Below are 15,715 nucleotides of genomic sequence, written 5' to 3' on the forward strand. Positions count from 1 at the left end.
CTTCTTCACTTCATCCATTGTTGCTGTTGTGGCCTTTGATAATGCCTTCCCCTCTTCAATATGATAGAGGAGGTGGAGTAGCACTTGCTCCTTTGAGGGAAGGCGAGCTCCTAAAATGGAAGGTAGAGGGGGCTTCTCGAGCAAGTTACATTTCTTTCTTGATGCCATTATTCCTGAAAATAGAAAAAAAAAACCGTCAACATTGTGAAAAAGTGTGCCACCCCTAAATGTGCAGCAATTGACTCCATTTTTGGTACAGATGCTTACAATGCCAATTGGAACAAGACAAAAAGCGATCTGGCAAAATTTTGTGAAAATAAATTTTGTGAAACACCCTACTGTGCGGCGAGTCATATAGTACGCTTGGCAGTGCGGGATTATCGGCTCGAGTTTCCGATGATCTGGGGAAGATTGCCGGTTGCCAGGGCACGGCCCCGGGGGTTTTGCAGGACGATTCATGTGCCAATTTCAGTGTGGGCGATTCATGTCAACTCGTGGGGTTGGAGCGGAATATTCCCGCTGTCTGGGATGGCCTTGCCGGAAACGAAGTGAGGCGGTTTCTGGCCAAAGTTGGTGGGCCACGTGAAGGGTTGGGGCCAATCGGAACGCCCGATTCAGGTGATGATGTTTTGATTCAGCATGGCCCCTCCCCCCGAGCTGGAAGTCCTATGAAGGCCGGAGCAGTCCCTCCGCCTCTCTCTCTTTCTCTACCTCTCTCCTCGCTTCGTTGACACCGCCACGACGCATCTCCTGCTGTCTGACATCAGCCTCCTCATCTCCGCCCACACAACGTCGATCCCACCCACCTACCTGGTCCCGTCTCCCACTCCATCCTCGCACTCTGGACTCCGCCCCTTCTCGACTCAAGCTCCTCCTTTCCGAACACAGTCTCCACATGTGCGGCTGAAGCCAGAGACGACGCGCCCACTGTTTCGTACCGCACTATGGAGCACCCCCCCCCCCCCGAAACGTATTGGTGGCGCGTCGTGCTATCAAGCACAAAGGTACAGAGAACATAGCCTCAACTCCCCTCCCTTCCTGTTGCAAAACTTCCTCTTCATCAGATTTTGCGTGTCTGTGTGTATGCGTGTGTATGTGTGCTGGCACCTGTCTGCTTAAGTAAGACTGCAGAAGATCGTTATCATTATTATTGTTATTAATTTTGCGTTAAGTCTGCTCTGTGTCCCCTTTTGTAAGTTGACTGTTAAGAAAGTATCATTCGGAATGTTCCCAGCTCGTCTTTGTGGTTTCTTTCATTGATCCAGCATGATCCGAATCCTAGTTTAACCGGGACTTAATTCCCAACGATCCATTCCTTTTAGCCGGTACGTCCTTGGCAGTGTCGCTGCATCCGATCCGGAACAAGTGATCTGATCCGGTAGAGTGATTCGGTTCGGACAAGACGTACCGAGGGCGTGTTCCCTGGTAATTAAATCACGTGATTAATTAGGTAACCCGATTAACCCAGAGACGGGAGGACGGACCCAAGGTCACGCGGTTGAGTTATTGGCGTCCACGGTCGGTTAAGCGACCCGCCACGCCACGGAATTATCCGTGTGTGACGGCCTACAATTCCTGGGAGTCTGGTGGGAACCGAGATGGCTTCCCCACCTAGTGGTCTTCTCACCCGACCCCTGGCCTGCAAATATATATATATATATATATATATATATATATATATATATATATATGTATATATCTATATGTATATATCTATATGTATATATCTATATGTATATATATCTATATGTATATATATATATATATATATATATATATATATATATATATATATATATATATATATACATATATATATACATATATATATATATATATCTATATATATATATATATATATATATATGTATATATCTATATATATATATATATATATATATATATATATATATATATATCTATATATATGTATATATATATCTATATATATATATATAGATATATATATAACACGTGATCATAGTTGAAACGAGGAGAAAAACAAAATGAAATGTTATCACCCTCGTGGTTTTAGTAATGTTCCTGTACTGAGTTAAATGGCTAGCTCATATTTACAAGATTTATGTGTACGTGTAACTGACTTGAGTGGTCATGTGACATGGAAGATTGCGTACAATTGAGCAAGATTGCACAAGTAACAAAATGACCGCCAGTCAGCCATCTTGGATCTGATCTCGAAAAAAAATGACGAGCAAATTACACCATCATTCCTTATCAGTGTGCCATGTTTGAACGAGATCGGTAAATGTATGCGACATCGAGAAATAGTTGAGGACGTGTTCAACATTGGGATTTTGCAAGTCAAATGGTCGCCAGTCGGCCATCTTTAATTGAATCGCGAAACAAAATGGTGTGCTTACGTATACCATCATGTGTTGTATTTGTGCCAAATTTGAACAAAATCGGTCCATACATGTCCGAGATATGGCTGCAGACGGACGCACGGACAGACGAGACCCAATCCATAAGCCCCCGTTTTGGACCAAGTCCAATCGGGACTGATAAATTCATACTGACAGGTCCAGCGGCCGCACTGCCACTGCCGGAAACACAAACCTGTTTCCAATGTTATACTCTGTACAGTGGACACCTCAACATCAGCAGTGCAGACCAGCTCGCAACTCCATCAACATGTTGAATGAACAGCTCCAAGTGGAACAGACGCTCGTTTCCCGATGGAGGGCGGTCGTAATTGCGATGCATTAGGTGATTAAGTTGATTTTCAGTTTGATTTGATGGGAAATGATGGTCCCGTGGGGGCTAAAAGGCCTGAAAACAATGCCCTGGATGAGTTGATGAAAACCCTTCCATTGGTGTTTGTCCAGTGAAAGAACCCTTCACCGCTTTTAGACCCCAAAGGGGAGTAAAGGGTCGAACGCGTGTAAGGGTTTAAGTGTTCAAATTGTCTTAAAAGCACTATAAATGTGTAAAGGGGTTTATATGGTCTCTGTGAATTTCGAAAGGGTCTTTTGGGGTTTGAGGAGTCTAACGGTCTAATAGGGTCTGAAGGATATGTTCTAAACATAGTAATGGTCTCACCGGTCTCAAAAGTCTTCCACGTCTATATGGCCGAAAAGGATCTAAAGGGTTAAGGAGTCAAAGTGGTCTAAAGGGTCGAAAGGGTCTTAAAAGGATTATAAAGTTAAAAGGACTAAAAAGATTCCGAGTCTTCATCTCACGATATGTGACAGACATAAACAGATTTTTTTTTTTTAATATCCATAATCAAGGCTTGTGGGAGAGCTGGAACACCGAATGGATGAGGACGCAACATAACAAAATGAACAGAAGGAGAAGGAGGAAACACCAATAGCAGGGCGAAGGGACAAAATAGATGGAGACGGACAAAAAAGGGATGCAGGTAACAAAGAGGGATAGAGTAGAACACAAAGGATGGACAATATGGATACAGAAGCAAAACTAGAAGGGCACTCAGTAGAGTGCACACCTCCACCACGTAATACCTGATCCACGAGAACATATCGGGCCCATTACACGTTTGAAATATCATGATATACAGAACTACATCGTTTTTGGACCTATCTCTCAATGGTGAAGAATCACTTTTAAAAATTCTAGTAGTCGGATCCGGATCCCGATCTTAACCAAAATCGAATCAATTCATCCTTGTCACACACCAAACCTGTCCACAACTTTTTGAGATATCCTGTACACAAACAGACAAATGAAGACAGACAGACAAACAGACAGAAAGGCGTGAAAACATAACCTCCTTCAACTTCGGTGGCAGAGGTAATTAATGAGAGAGGTGGACGGTGGTTTAACAGGTGTAGAAAAGATCATGATTTTGGATGGGAGTTGTATGGTGTCTTAAAGACCTGGAGGAAAGGGTCAGATTGAAGAGGGAAGGGAAGAAGAATGAGTATGGAAGTTGGTTCAACAGGTGGGGAAGAGAGGAATAAATGAGTGGAGGTGAGCAGTGTTTCTGGATTGAGGCAGTTTCACTCGGAGAGGGTTGCTGGTGGACCGCGTGCATCCTGTAGATACCTGGACCTGAGGGGTGGGGGGACAAAGCATGGAGAGGGCAGAGAGTGCAAGTCCAGAAATGAGGTAGAAGGCGATAGAGAGATCACCGACCTGTCAGCAATGGAGAAGTGATCGGCCCATAGACTCAGCTTCATTGTGGGAGATTCCAATGATCTTGAAGGCCTTGGTTTCAACAACGTCAAGCTGAGCAAAATGTGAGGCAGGGGAGCCAGCCCAGAGGGGGGAGCAGTACCCCCTCAAGCTGCGGATGAAAGCCTTGCAGGTGGATAAAAGTTCAGGTGTGCCAAGGAAGGACTTTGCACAACGGAGGATGCCCAGTCGGCATCTGGCTTTCAAAGCCAACTCTCAAATGTGGTTTACCCAAGAGAGAGATCATGGCTGAGAGTGAGACCCAAGAGTTTGAGTGACTGAACCTCTTTTGAGAGCGTTGTTAAGAAAGTTGATGGGAGGGTTTGCAGTATGGTCCTTTCGGAGAGAGAGTGAGTGTGAGTGTGTAAGAGTTCTCAGGATTGAAAGACATATTCCAAGTGTTTGACCAGTTTGTGATTTTATAAAGGTCTGAGAAGAGGGAAGAGGCTGCTGCCTATCTGTCAGAGGGACGAGGGATGTTACGGTAAAGAGTGGAGTCATCAGCAAAGAGATAACGAGGATCTTCCAGAGAGTCAGTGAGATCATCGAGGAAGATCAGGAACATGATGGGGCCGAGGACACTGCCTGATGGTACTCCAGCCTTGACAGGGAAATGAGAAGAAATGTATTTATTCGTATGCAGCCTGCGACTGCTTGGCTGCATCATTTTCTGGGGGCACGGCTGTACCACTGACGCAATGCCCTTGTTTCCAGTCAACCAATACTCATTTTGCCAACCTCGGAAGAATGATAGGCTGAGTCAACCCACCTGGTGTTAATTCAATGGGTGAGGGGTGAACTCAAGACCCTAATATCTTAAGCCAGCTCATCCTCACGATGAAGCCAACACCAGGCTTGAGATGAGAATGAGATGAAAGGATTCCGTTGAGTTCCACTAGTTGGCTACAAGACTAGACAAAGTCAGCAAGCAATGTGTGCACTTGGCCTTGGATGGCAGAGAGTTTAGAGAGTAAGACAGGATGACAAACTCCATCAAAAGCACAACATACTGTATATCCAGAGAGACGGCCCCGATCTCATGTCTGACATTGAGGGCCTCCATCTATTGATGGGAGAGTATAAGCAGCATGACCAAGGTGGAGTGACCTGGTCTGAAACTAAATTCGTGATCTGAGATGAGGTTGTTGGAGAAAAGGAATGATTTGAAATCAACTGTGATGATGGATTCCATGACCTTGCTGATGATTGGAAGCAAGCTGATCGGTCTGTAGTTGAGGGGTCCGTTTTTGCACTTTTTGTAATGTAATGCCATGATGTTGGTGGATTTCCAAGCAGATGGAAGATGACCTCACTCAAATTACTGGGAGAAAAGGAGAGAGAGAGAGAGAGAAAGAGAAAGAGAAAGAGAAAGAGAAAGAGAAAGAGAAAGAGAAAGAGAAAGAGAAAGAGAAAGAGAAAGAGAAAGAGAAAGAGAAAGAGAAAGAGAAAGAGAAAGAGAAAGAGAGAGAGAGAGAGAGAGAGAGAGAGAGAGAGAGAGAGAGAGAGAGAGAGAGAGAGAGAGAGAGAGAGAGAGAGAGAGAGAGAGAGAGAGAGAGAGAGAGAGAGAGAGAGAGAGAGAGAGAGAGAGAGAGACAGAGAGAGAGAGAGAGAGAGAGAGAGAGACAGAGAGGCAGAGAAGCAGATCAGGTTTTTCGGACACCTGAGCTGATGCCGTCCAGTCCAGTTGTGGAGTCAGAGTTAATGGTTGAAAGAACCTTCTCCACTTTCTTGGGTGCAAAAGTCAGTGTCCAGGAGCAGTTGGGAATGACAGCGAAGGATGGGCGCCGAGAGTGAGGGGTCGGGGACACAAGATTTGGAAGGCATTTGGCCTTCTCACGAGCGGAGTCGGCTGTAATGCCATTTGTACTCCAGACACAGACTGAACAAGGCCCACCAGGTTTAAAGCTATTTCTCTTCTTTGCGAGGAAGTCATTCGTCAACGCCACATGATACACTTTGAAATATTGGCATTAATTGTGGTTGCAGGCTATGGGTAGACTTTGTGGTTCGGGATGGGGAGTGCGGAGGTTGGTATTCTCTTACTTGGAAATATTTATTTATTCCGCAGCCAATAGTCCTCTCGTTGCCCGACTGGCACAGACAGAGATACAAAGTAATTGTTTTAACGCCTGAGACAATTGATGCAGATAATTGTTCACTTCGACCCTCAAGGGCTTCATTTCCTCACATACTGAAAAGACATCAACATTTTAGCAGAACGTCCTGCTGTCTCCATCAAAGCCTTAACAACAGGGACGACTTGTCGAGTGAGCTTTCTGTTGCGTCACAGTGTGATTCGGGCCCATGCTGCCATTGTTTGTGCATTGTCAAGTTGTTGGAAATGACTCGAGATTTCGACACAATGTTTTGTACTGATGACATGGCCATTTGTGCACACCGCAGGCTCTGGACACGTACGAGTTCAACAAGAGCGAGAATTGCTTTGCAATACACATCTCCGACCGATGTGATACCTACTGAATCCAAAAAGGGCATAACTCTGTGAAAAATTGACGAAAGGCAATGAAACTCGAACTTGTTCTGTAACGGATCGTGGTAAAGCCATGTACCAAGTTTCAGTTGAATATGTTAAAGGATATGGGGGAAAAGGTCGTAAAACCCACAGGTGGGACGGACGGAGAAACTGGGATGCCGTGTGGACGTTCACCTCCCACAATGCCTCCGAGGACCTGCTTTGCTGTGGCCTTTAATTGAAGCAATTTGAGTTTTCTTCGTTTTCAATTGGAGGAAAGAATATTCCATTTAAAGTAGTGAAATGAAGAAGAAGAACAATATCTTTATGTTTTTTTTATGCAGAAGTCTCAGCTCATGGAGGAGCCAAAGGAGAGAGGGCGAAGGAGGAGAAGGAGACAAAGAGACCACACATGATTGGGTGAGTGGAATTAAGGTAGATAAGGGTGAGAAGGGGAGGGGTCAGCGAGAGTATAAAAGAGCAGGGGTGGGTGTAGGTCGATGGCAGAAAGCATGAGGTGACTATGAGCAGCACTCTCAAAAAAAACAACCGGAGAGAAATGAGACAACAGACGCAGAGGCTCGGAGAGGGCTTTCCTCAGGTGAGAGGGTAGAGGGATGAAGGAATGGAGGCGTGAGTGTTCAGTGTGGAATTGAGGAGGTGAATGAGGTGTGGGACTCTGGAAAAACACATACGACCTCGGTCAACTGGGGGAGGATGGAGGAATGAGAGCCAGAGGAATTGTTGTGCCCAATCATTGCCCCGCTACCCCACTGGCAATTTAACCTTTTTCTTCCGTGAGCCTCGCTCTGGTGCAGAGGAAACGAACAAAACAAAAAAGGGATTGTGGGCCAGAAATGAGTCTTCTCTCCAACTCGATGGTGGTGATTGCAGCGAGGTCATTTTGGACCCTCATCGTTTCCTTCTCGATGACATATTCCAATAAAATGGTCAATTATAACATTTTCACTTTTGGGCACGGTGAATGCAGGCCGGGGTGAGGGTGCAGCTCTGGAGCCTACCATGACTTGACTACAGCTACAACTGCTACTACTTTCTTAACGGCCCTCATGATTCCAACCACCTCGTGACCTGATCTTTAACGTCCAGGTCTTTAACCTGAGGGTCTTAAACTTCCAGCAACGCCTCCAGTACCAGTCAACGAATCCTCTGGCTTGACATCCGAGGGACGGCAAATGTGACGATTCCTCACCTTGCCTGTGAAACACCAGGATGGCACTTTATAGCTGGGTCAGGATCCAAACCCAAGTCTCAGAGGGGAGCTGTATGAATAACGTAAATGTACGCAAGTACCTCCGGGCTCTCCCACCAAGTCACCTTTACAGGTGCTCACATATACATAATTATTTATTTACCTGTATTATGCCACCAATCCCCATGAATATACCTGATGATCGTGATTGAGTGGAAGGTTTACGATTGAAACTGCACTCTTGTATCATAGCCGTACCTTTACGCAATGCTTTTAAAAAAAAATCTACTTTACAAAAGAAATACTGCACCTGTGAATGGACCACGCCCGAAAACGTTTTCCTCATTTTAATGAATTATTCTCGACAAGAACATCAAGAGATCTTTCCGAATAAAGAACCCAGCTCGTGTCAGAAGAAATGCCGTGCTGTTTCATCCCTTAAAATACTTTATAAATGATTTTCAAAGTAATGATGCCGAGATGGTGGTGTGACGTCACAATTCCACCCCAGTTGGCCCGCACTATATTAAAACTAATAACGTTGAGAAGACGGTGTGACACCATCATGCCGATCTCGATCGACTTGGAGAGTAATGACGTAACGAGGATGGTTTGTGACGTCACAGTTCCACTCGCCAACCTTTTTGACGTGAAAATGCTGACGGTGGTGTGATGCAACAATAACCGACATAGTAATTGGTTTGTTTGAGAACTCGTGTAATTCAAGTTTGAAGTGCGTGAAAGCGATTCACGTCAGGCAACGTAGAACTTGATGACCATCAGAGTAATCACGTGATCAAAACAACCCATAGTTTTTTGGCCCATTACACAATACGACACATTATACATATAATATAAACATATACAACTCATGGGGGAGTGAGGAAGGGAGGAGAGAGGAAAGGGGGGAGAGTGAAGAGAGGTGGGGGAGAGCGGGGAAGGGGGAGAGTGAGGCCTCACCACACATTGCTGTACACTGCGGGAGGGAGGAGGGAGCGAGGAGGATGGGGGAAAGATGGGAGGCAGTGGGCAGGGGAAGGGGGAGCTGTGGATGTGCGTTTGATTGGGGGGCTTGAGAGAAAGTGGGGGGGGGAATGATCCCCTTATGCTGGCATTATTGCAGGATTGAACGAAATTGAGTACATTAAAACAGCACGCTCAAACGGGTCATACTAAACAATGCTCGGACACTGCCCAGAGCCGTCTGTGGGGGGTGGAGGGGCTTTGGGAGGAGGTAAGTGTGAGGGAATGGGAAGGAAAGGAAGGGCGTTTTTCTTCATTCGTCAAAAAAGCCGCACCAGTGTTCATGCCTTTCTTTAATTTCCACACATAAGGTAATCTCTAGAATCTCTGAACCTGAGATGAATTGCAGAATTGATCAGAACAGCAGTTCTGACTGCTAAAAAAAAAAGAAAAGCTTTCATTTGTCGAATTCGCACATTCTTTGATTCGCCCTCTTCCTCTCCTCGACTTCCGGAGAGTTGGATTGTGGTGGAGGAGGGTTGGGAGGAGGATAGCATGAGGGGAGGGGGATGGAAGGTTGCAAGAGGGGAGGGGAAGGCAGCGTAAGGGGAAGGGAGACAGCTACCAGGGCATTACCGAGGTGATAAAATGTGCCTAAACAGCAGCATTTTCTTTTTAACCGCCGTATTCTACATAAAACCATGTTGGAGTATTTAAAAATTAAAACCCATGCTACCTACCTGGCAAAGGCCTACCTGCATTCATGGCAATGGCCTGCCTCCTCCCTCCCACCTCCCAATCGGCATTCCTCGAACCACTTCGTGGTTCATGCTAATCGTGTACGCACACCGGCGGTATACTCATCCTTTCACTCACACACATGCATGGATGTCCCCATACCGGTACTGCACAGTGGCACATCCCATATGGCTTCGATTCCATAGCACATCCACTCTACATGCGGTTTCAGCACTGCAGCACATCTGCTCCCCACGTGCAGAAGCACGTGGTTCGCGAGACGGCTGCATAACCTCCTCCACAGTGCCAAAAATCTGGGTGTGGGTTCGAATTGAGATCGTGTGCCCATGAAACCCACGCACTGCACACACACACACACACACACACACACACACACACACACACACACACACACACACACACACACACACACACATAACCAAACATAACCAAACATGCAGGCACACACACACACCCCACGGAGAGTCATTTGTACCACGTCCGTGTGTGTTGTCAATGTACATCTTCGGCATATATTAATAGTCGGCAGTTTTCAGCAACTCCTGACTATTAATGTACTGCAACAATTATTAGTACATTCATATTAATGTTTTGTCATGAAAGCAGATCATACAAAATGGTAAAAAGAAAACTGTATTCATAATTGCCAGAAAAAAAGGACCCCTGTCAACTCCATCATCATGGATTGTAAAAGCAGGTGATAGAGCACGGCGTCGTGCCTAAAGAAGTTCCACTTTCTGAACATTCCTTACTCCTCAACAATATACAATAGTCTGAACAGTAGGTAAAAAAGAAGCTTAATGCTTTGTTAAATAAATAAACTTAGTTATAAAAATCACAAATTTGTTAAAATTTTCAAATTTCAGTCCAGATTTCAACACTTATTTAGTCCACCCGATCTGATTCTCAAAACCGATACAATATTTCGATTACTTACTTGAATTATTCTGTGAGAGTAGATTCTGTTTCCAAATCAAGGCATGTTTGAATAGGCCAAACAAAATGGCGAATTAATAACCCCAGCCGGCTGACAGAGGGATGACCAAGGATGTGCATGATAAAGGATATAATTAAATAAGGTCGTTAATTATTTTCATAAAGGAGTGTTTTAATGAGTCCAGACACCCAATTTTCACGCATGCACGACCTTGGAGTTCCTTTAGTGTGCATGCATAGTTTGGGGCCGCCGGGTTTCATGGTTTTGGAGTTATGGAGGAGACACACACACACACACACACACACACACACACACACACACACACACACACTGCAAGAAACTATTCAGGTGCATCATCCCACGTGCAGACATAATATATATATATATATATATATATATATATATATATATATATATATATATATATATATATATATATATATATATATATATATATATATATATATATAATCTTTATATATTTGCTGAAGTGGATTGTGAAAGAGTTTTATATTCAAGAGCACGAGGTTACGAGGATATGCACAGCCGAATACAAACTAAAAACGTTCCTATGTCTGTTTAAAGGTAAATTACCTGTTTCTTTGTTTGTTTGTTTTTCTGGAGTTATTGATATGATTGAATAACATAAAAACTTCAGGAATTCGATTCTAATAAATGTCATCCACTGCCAGAGGAAGGAACAAACGATGGAATGAATAAGGTAATGGGAATGAAAATCTTTGCTTTGGTCGTTCAATTGAAGATCATTGAATGAAGATAAACATACAGGAGTTAAATGACCATTTATAATTAAAACACTTCATCTCATATTTATGTTAATTCAATTAATTATTAATTGTATTCTTTTATGTTTGTTTATCGTCAAAATGTTCTGGTTTAGTTTTCTATTGTCTGCTTCACAGGGTGAAGCAATTGGTCCATCTTATCTTATCAGTTTATGATCGAGGAACAACTTATTTAAATTGAAAGTTATATTTTGAACATGAATCGGATCATGAATAGGAAAACAAACCTGAAGTTTAGTAGTACTTTGGCTCTGAATTCGTCCCGATCGCACATGTGCAGAGAAGTGAGATAATTTTTCGACTCTGTCTGTCTGTTTGTCTGGTCATAAAACAAAACCGAAAATCATTCCAGACAGGAAACTTCCGTTTTTAAGGACGTTGTAATGGACACAAACAACAGGCACGAAAAAAAAATGTCACGTGTTCGATAGGGTGATGTTATAGACACTGGGGAAAATGGCGGTGAAACCCGGAATTAATTTATTTATACATCTTAAAACCTCTTAAATCTTTAATAAAATTGAATTTGATAATAGAAGACTGTAGAACACAAATCGCCTTCAGAATACTTCCAAGAACCATGTTACACAGTATATCGATGTATAGCATGAGAAGGCGTGGCCTGTGGGGTGTACATATCGAGTGAAGAAGTGACCATCAATATGGCGATGTACAGTACAATGCCGATTGATAGTGTGTGTTGTATGGTGATCAATCAAGCCTCCATCTCCTAAACCGCGACTCGGCGGCGTCTTATTACAGTGTATAAGGGTAGTTGCTGTACGACTGCTTCAGTTGTGCTAAATTTCCACACTTTTTAGAAAAGATCTTAAAAAATCATTATTTTATAAAAAGTGAAGTATGGGAGGGCCTTGCTGTTCATGGGTTTCCCCTTCGTGGATTCGCTCGATTGCGATGAATTCATTCAGAGGCAAAGTTTGTGGATTTATTCCCCTAATTAATTAACAAGGGACATGAACACAATAACCCCTCAAACCTTCCAATATCATCACCACCATCATCATCTCTATCAACTCGTCTTTATCGGCACCATCATCAACATCGCCATATCGGATCAAGTTTATCATCATTATTATTACTAGAATGTGCCCGTACGTGCGTGGCCGTACATGCAAAAAACAAACAAAAAAAAAACCTTTCAAACCACGAGGCAGAAACAACAACGACACAGGCCGTTCCTTCGCTCTCGCGTGCCCGTACGTGCAACCCCGCCCCCCAAAAAACTTTCAAACAAACACACAGGCCGTTCCTTCGCTCTCGTAAACGACAACTGGATTGGGGCATTGTGTTTATCTATAAATGCGCAGAAGAAATCGAGAAATTATTAGAATACAGTGTCATCACTATCCGGAAGAAGTGTGTGCCCGCACGGAATGTTCACATGCATTCCACGAATTATCGCTTGTATTGAAGTAACAACTGCTGTGATACTTACACACACAGAGTTAATTAAAATCCAAATTAAAATCAAGTTTACCTCCCTGTCTTTGCTTGCCATGACATTCGCTGGCATTGACCATTGCCACTCCTACGCCACGGTAACTAAGGCACCGATCCCCATCGTAACCAGCACGGCACATGATGTCTTCGTCGGCCAGCCGCGCACCAGCCTCCGCAGCCACGCCTACGCAGCAACGTGTCCTGTGATTGGTAACTAAATGGCGCATCGGCCACGCCTATGCAGCAACGTGTCCTGTGATTGGTTGGTAAATAAATGGCCATAACTTGGGAAGCACTTGTCCGATTAATATCAAACCTTGAAAAGGCACATACTCAGGACCCCAGCAATATTCCTGGCAAGTTTCAATTAGATCGGACCAGTGTCTGTCGAGAAACAGCGGTCACACACACACACACACACACACACACACACACACACACACACACACACACACACACACACACACACACACACACACACACACACACTGCTGGAATTATAGATAGATTATATTATTATTATTATTAACGGTAAGTTTCATGATCTGAATATTTTTTGTTTTAAATACAGGACAATGAGTCTGGTGTTGGCTTAACAGTTAAGGTGACTGTGTTAAGATCTTAGGGTCTTGAGTTTGATTCCCTGTTGTGCCGTTAAATTATGTTAAATAACATCAGGTGGGTCGATTCAGCTCGTCATTCCTTCTGAGGTCGGCAAAATGAGTACCAGGTTACTTGAAATGAGGCACTGCATCAGTGACACAGCAATGATTCAACCAGCAGCCTCAGGCTGCGTACGAATTACAACATCGGAAAATAATACTTCATTGTATGTTCTTTACGTATGTCGGAAGCAACTTTCATCTTGTCCACTGATCCTGACCGATGATGTCGATGAAAGGAATTTGTGGATTCTCTGAAATACTCAGGGTTGAGTCTTGACCCCTCTCCGAGGTGCTGAAGCAGAAGGTGGAGGAACCAGTGATGAGTTCTGCATTGTACCTCCTCCACCCCCACCTGCCACTTCCCCCTCTCCCCTCACCCCTGCCCTCCAATCCATCCAAACGGTTTATTTAATGCAAGACACTGACGTCGAATCAACAACCCACGACGTCATCGTCGGTTGCTGACGTCGTTGCGGGATAACCAATCCGTGTCCTCGACATTGTGATATGTCTATATATAATTTGAGTTGTGGTTCTTCGTTATCTCGTTGTGATATACCCTGAAGAGGATAGCGTGAAAATATTCGGTATGTTTTTATTTAATTTTTTATTTAATTTTTATTTAATTTGTTTCAAACGTTTATTTTGTGTTCTTAATAACTCCTTCGTTCATGAAAATAAATAACAAAAATAATAAACAAACATGTTAATTAAAGGTGCAGTTTGGACGAATATTAAAGTTGAAGTTCCTAACCCTATTTTCCCCATTACCCCCTAAGTTTGCAGATTTGCGGTTCACGGAGATTTTCAAGAACATAAACCCCGCGAACGGCAAGACCCTCCTGTATGTACCTGAACACTGCACGGGGTATCGTGTTCTATGAACCCTCCAGTGCTTTGAACATACAATGCTGATTCGACATTTTCATGAAGTGCAGATGAGCTCATCTCGTGCTCGTCTTACTCTCCATTAGTCCCTTCTTTTACCCCATTTACTGCCATGACAGGATCTTCATTTGGGTACGTTTTCAAACGATGAGTTTGTTTGTATAAATAATGCCACCATTGTTTACCGAGTGCTTAGTCCAGGGTTGTAGGATAAATTAATGTGATGTTGATGTAGCACAGGCTTAATGGGCCAAATGGCCTCCTCCTGTGTCAGGGTTCCTTTCTGACAAAAAGGAACTTTCCGACAAAAACTAAACCCGGAGGGGTACGTTTGGTCCATCGTTTCTTGACCGCACCACCAAGGGCCACTTTGTTCCTGTTATTGGTTAAATTGTCAAAGGATGATGATGGTCGTTGTGCGTTTCTGGAAAGTTCATCATGTCCTCACTTTCTACGCGTCTATGTCACAGTGTCATGACGTAACAGAATCGCTCGTGGCACCCCATCGTAAAATGGTTGAATGGACGATCCATGTCCCGAGGTATACAACCTTCGAGCAGCTTCAAATAAAAATAAATAAAAACCCAGGATCTCTTCCCAAATAAGTAATTAAATAAATAAAATAAAATAAATAAACAATTATTTATTTTAATTTAAATTAAATATAAAATAAATGATAAAATAGTTTTAAAATAAGAGGCATTTGTTGCCATCGCCGAACAACCAGTTCCAGTGTATGCTCCTTTGTCTCGGGTCACGTGACCCGCATTGAGCAGACGAAAGTTTGCGCCGGCAGACTTTTATTCGTCGATACGTTCATTTCTGGACATTTTGGTTTGGTGAGTTTTGTTTTTTCCTGGGATATTGGCTTCGAGTTGCATCAGTTAACAAAATTTTCAGCTTTCTATGCCACCGAGAAGGTTCTAAACATTTATATCAATGAGTCAGTGGTTAGAAAGAGCTCGACTGTGATTCACAGACCGGTGTTTGTTTGTTTGTTTGTTTGTTACTTACAAAATGATTTTTTTTTTTAAGTATATTGATCAGTCGATTTTGTTATTGTGCCTGTTTGTCTGTCTGTCTGCTTGTCGATCGCCTACAGGTCACAATTTAAAACCTATCTTCACGAAACTTTACCAAGTTGTGTAGGTAGTCTCAACTGAGAAGCCAATTGATTTTGAGCTCAAAGGTCAAAGGTCATCTTGAGGTCGAATTTCTAAAATCGTCATTTTTCATCCGATTGACTTGAAATTTGAACAGGATTTGCATATTGCGTCACTGAATTGGGAAACCAGCTATTTTTGAGGTCAAAAGGTCAATAGATCAACTCAAGGTTGACAAGGAAATCTAACACAGTTGGAGGCCCTTCAGACCATCATGCCTGCGCGAACA

General features: G+C 43.4%; 1 protein-coding gene and 1 long non-coding RNA gene across 3 annotated transcripts in view; one reads left to right on the forward strand and one right to left on the reverse strand.

Moving 5' to 3' along the window:
- Positions 1 to 13,305, forward strand: part of LOC147009178 (uncharacterized) — a 68,223-nt gene extending 54,918 nt beyond the window's left edge. Inside the window, exon 8 of the mRNA XM_085862993.1 lies at positions 13,176 to 13,305. Coding sequence (XP_085719119.1) covers positions 13,176 to 13,299 — 124 coding nt within the window. The 3' untranslated portion in view covers positions 13,300 to 13,305. The remainder of the gene's footprint in view (positions 1 to 13,175) is intronic.
- LOC147009179 (uncharacterized) overlaps positions 1 to 15,715 on the reverse strand; it is a 52,468-nt gene that overhangs the window by 14,993 nt on the left and 21,760 nt on the right. The gene's annotated exons all lie outside the window — the stretch shown is intronic.

Source organism: Eptatretus burgeri, chromosome 17 (assembly GCF_056783735.1).
Source record: "Eptatretus burgeri isolate ZD-2024b chromosome 17, Ebu_testis_v1, whole genome shotgun sequence".
NCBI classification, from domain to species: Eukaryota; Metazoa; Chordata; class Myxini; order Myxiniformes; family Myxinidae; genus Eptatretus; species Eptatretus burgeri.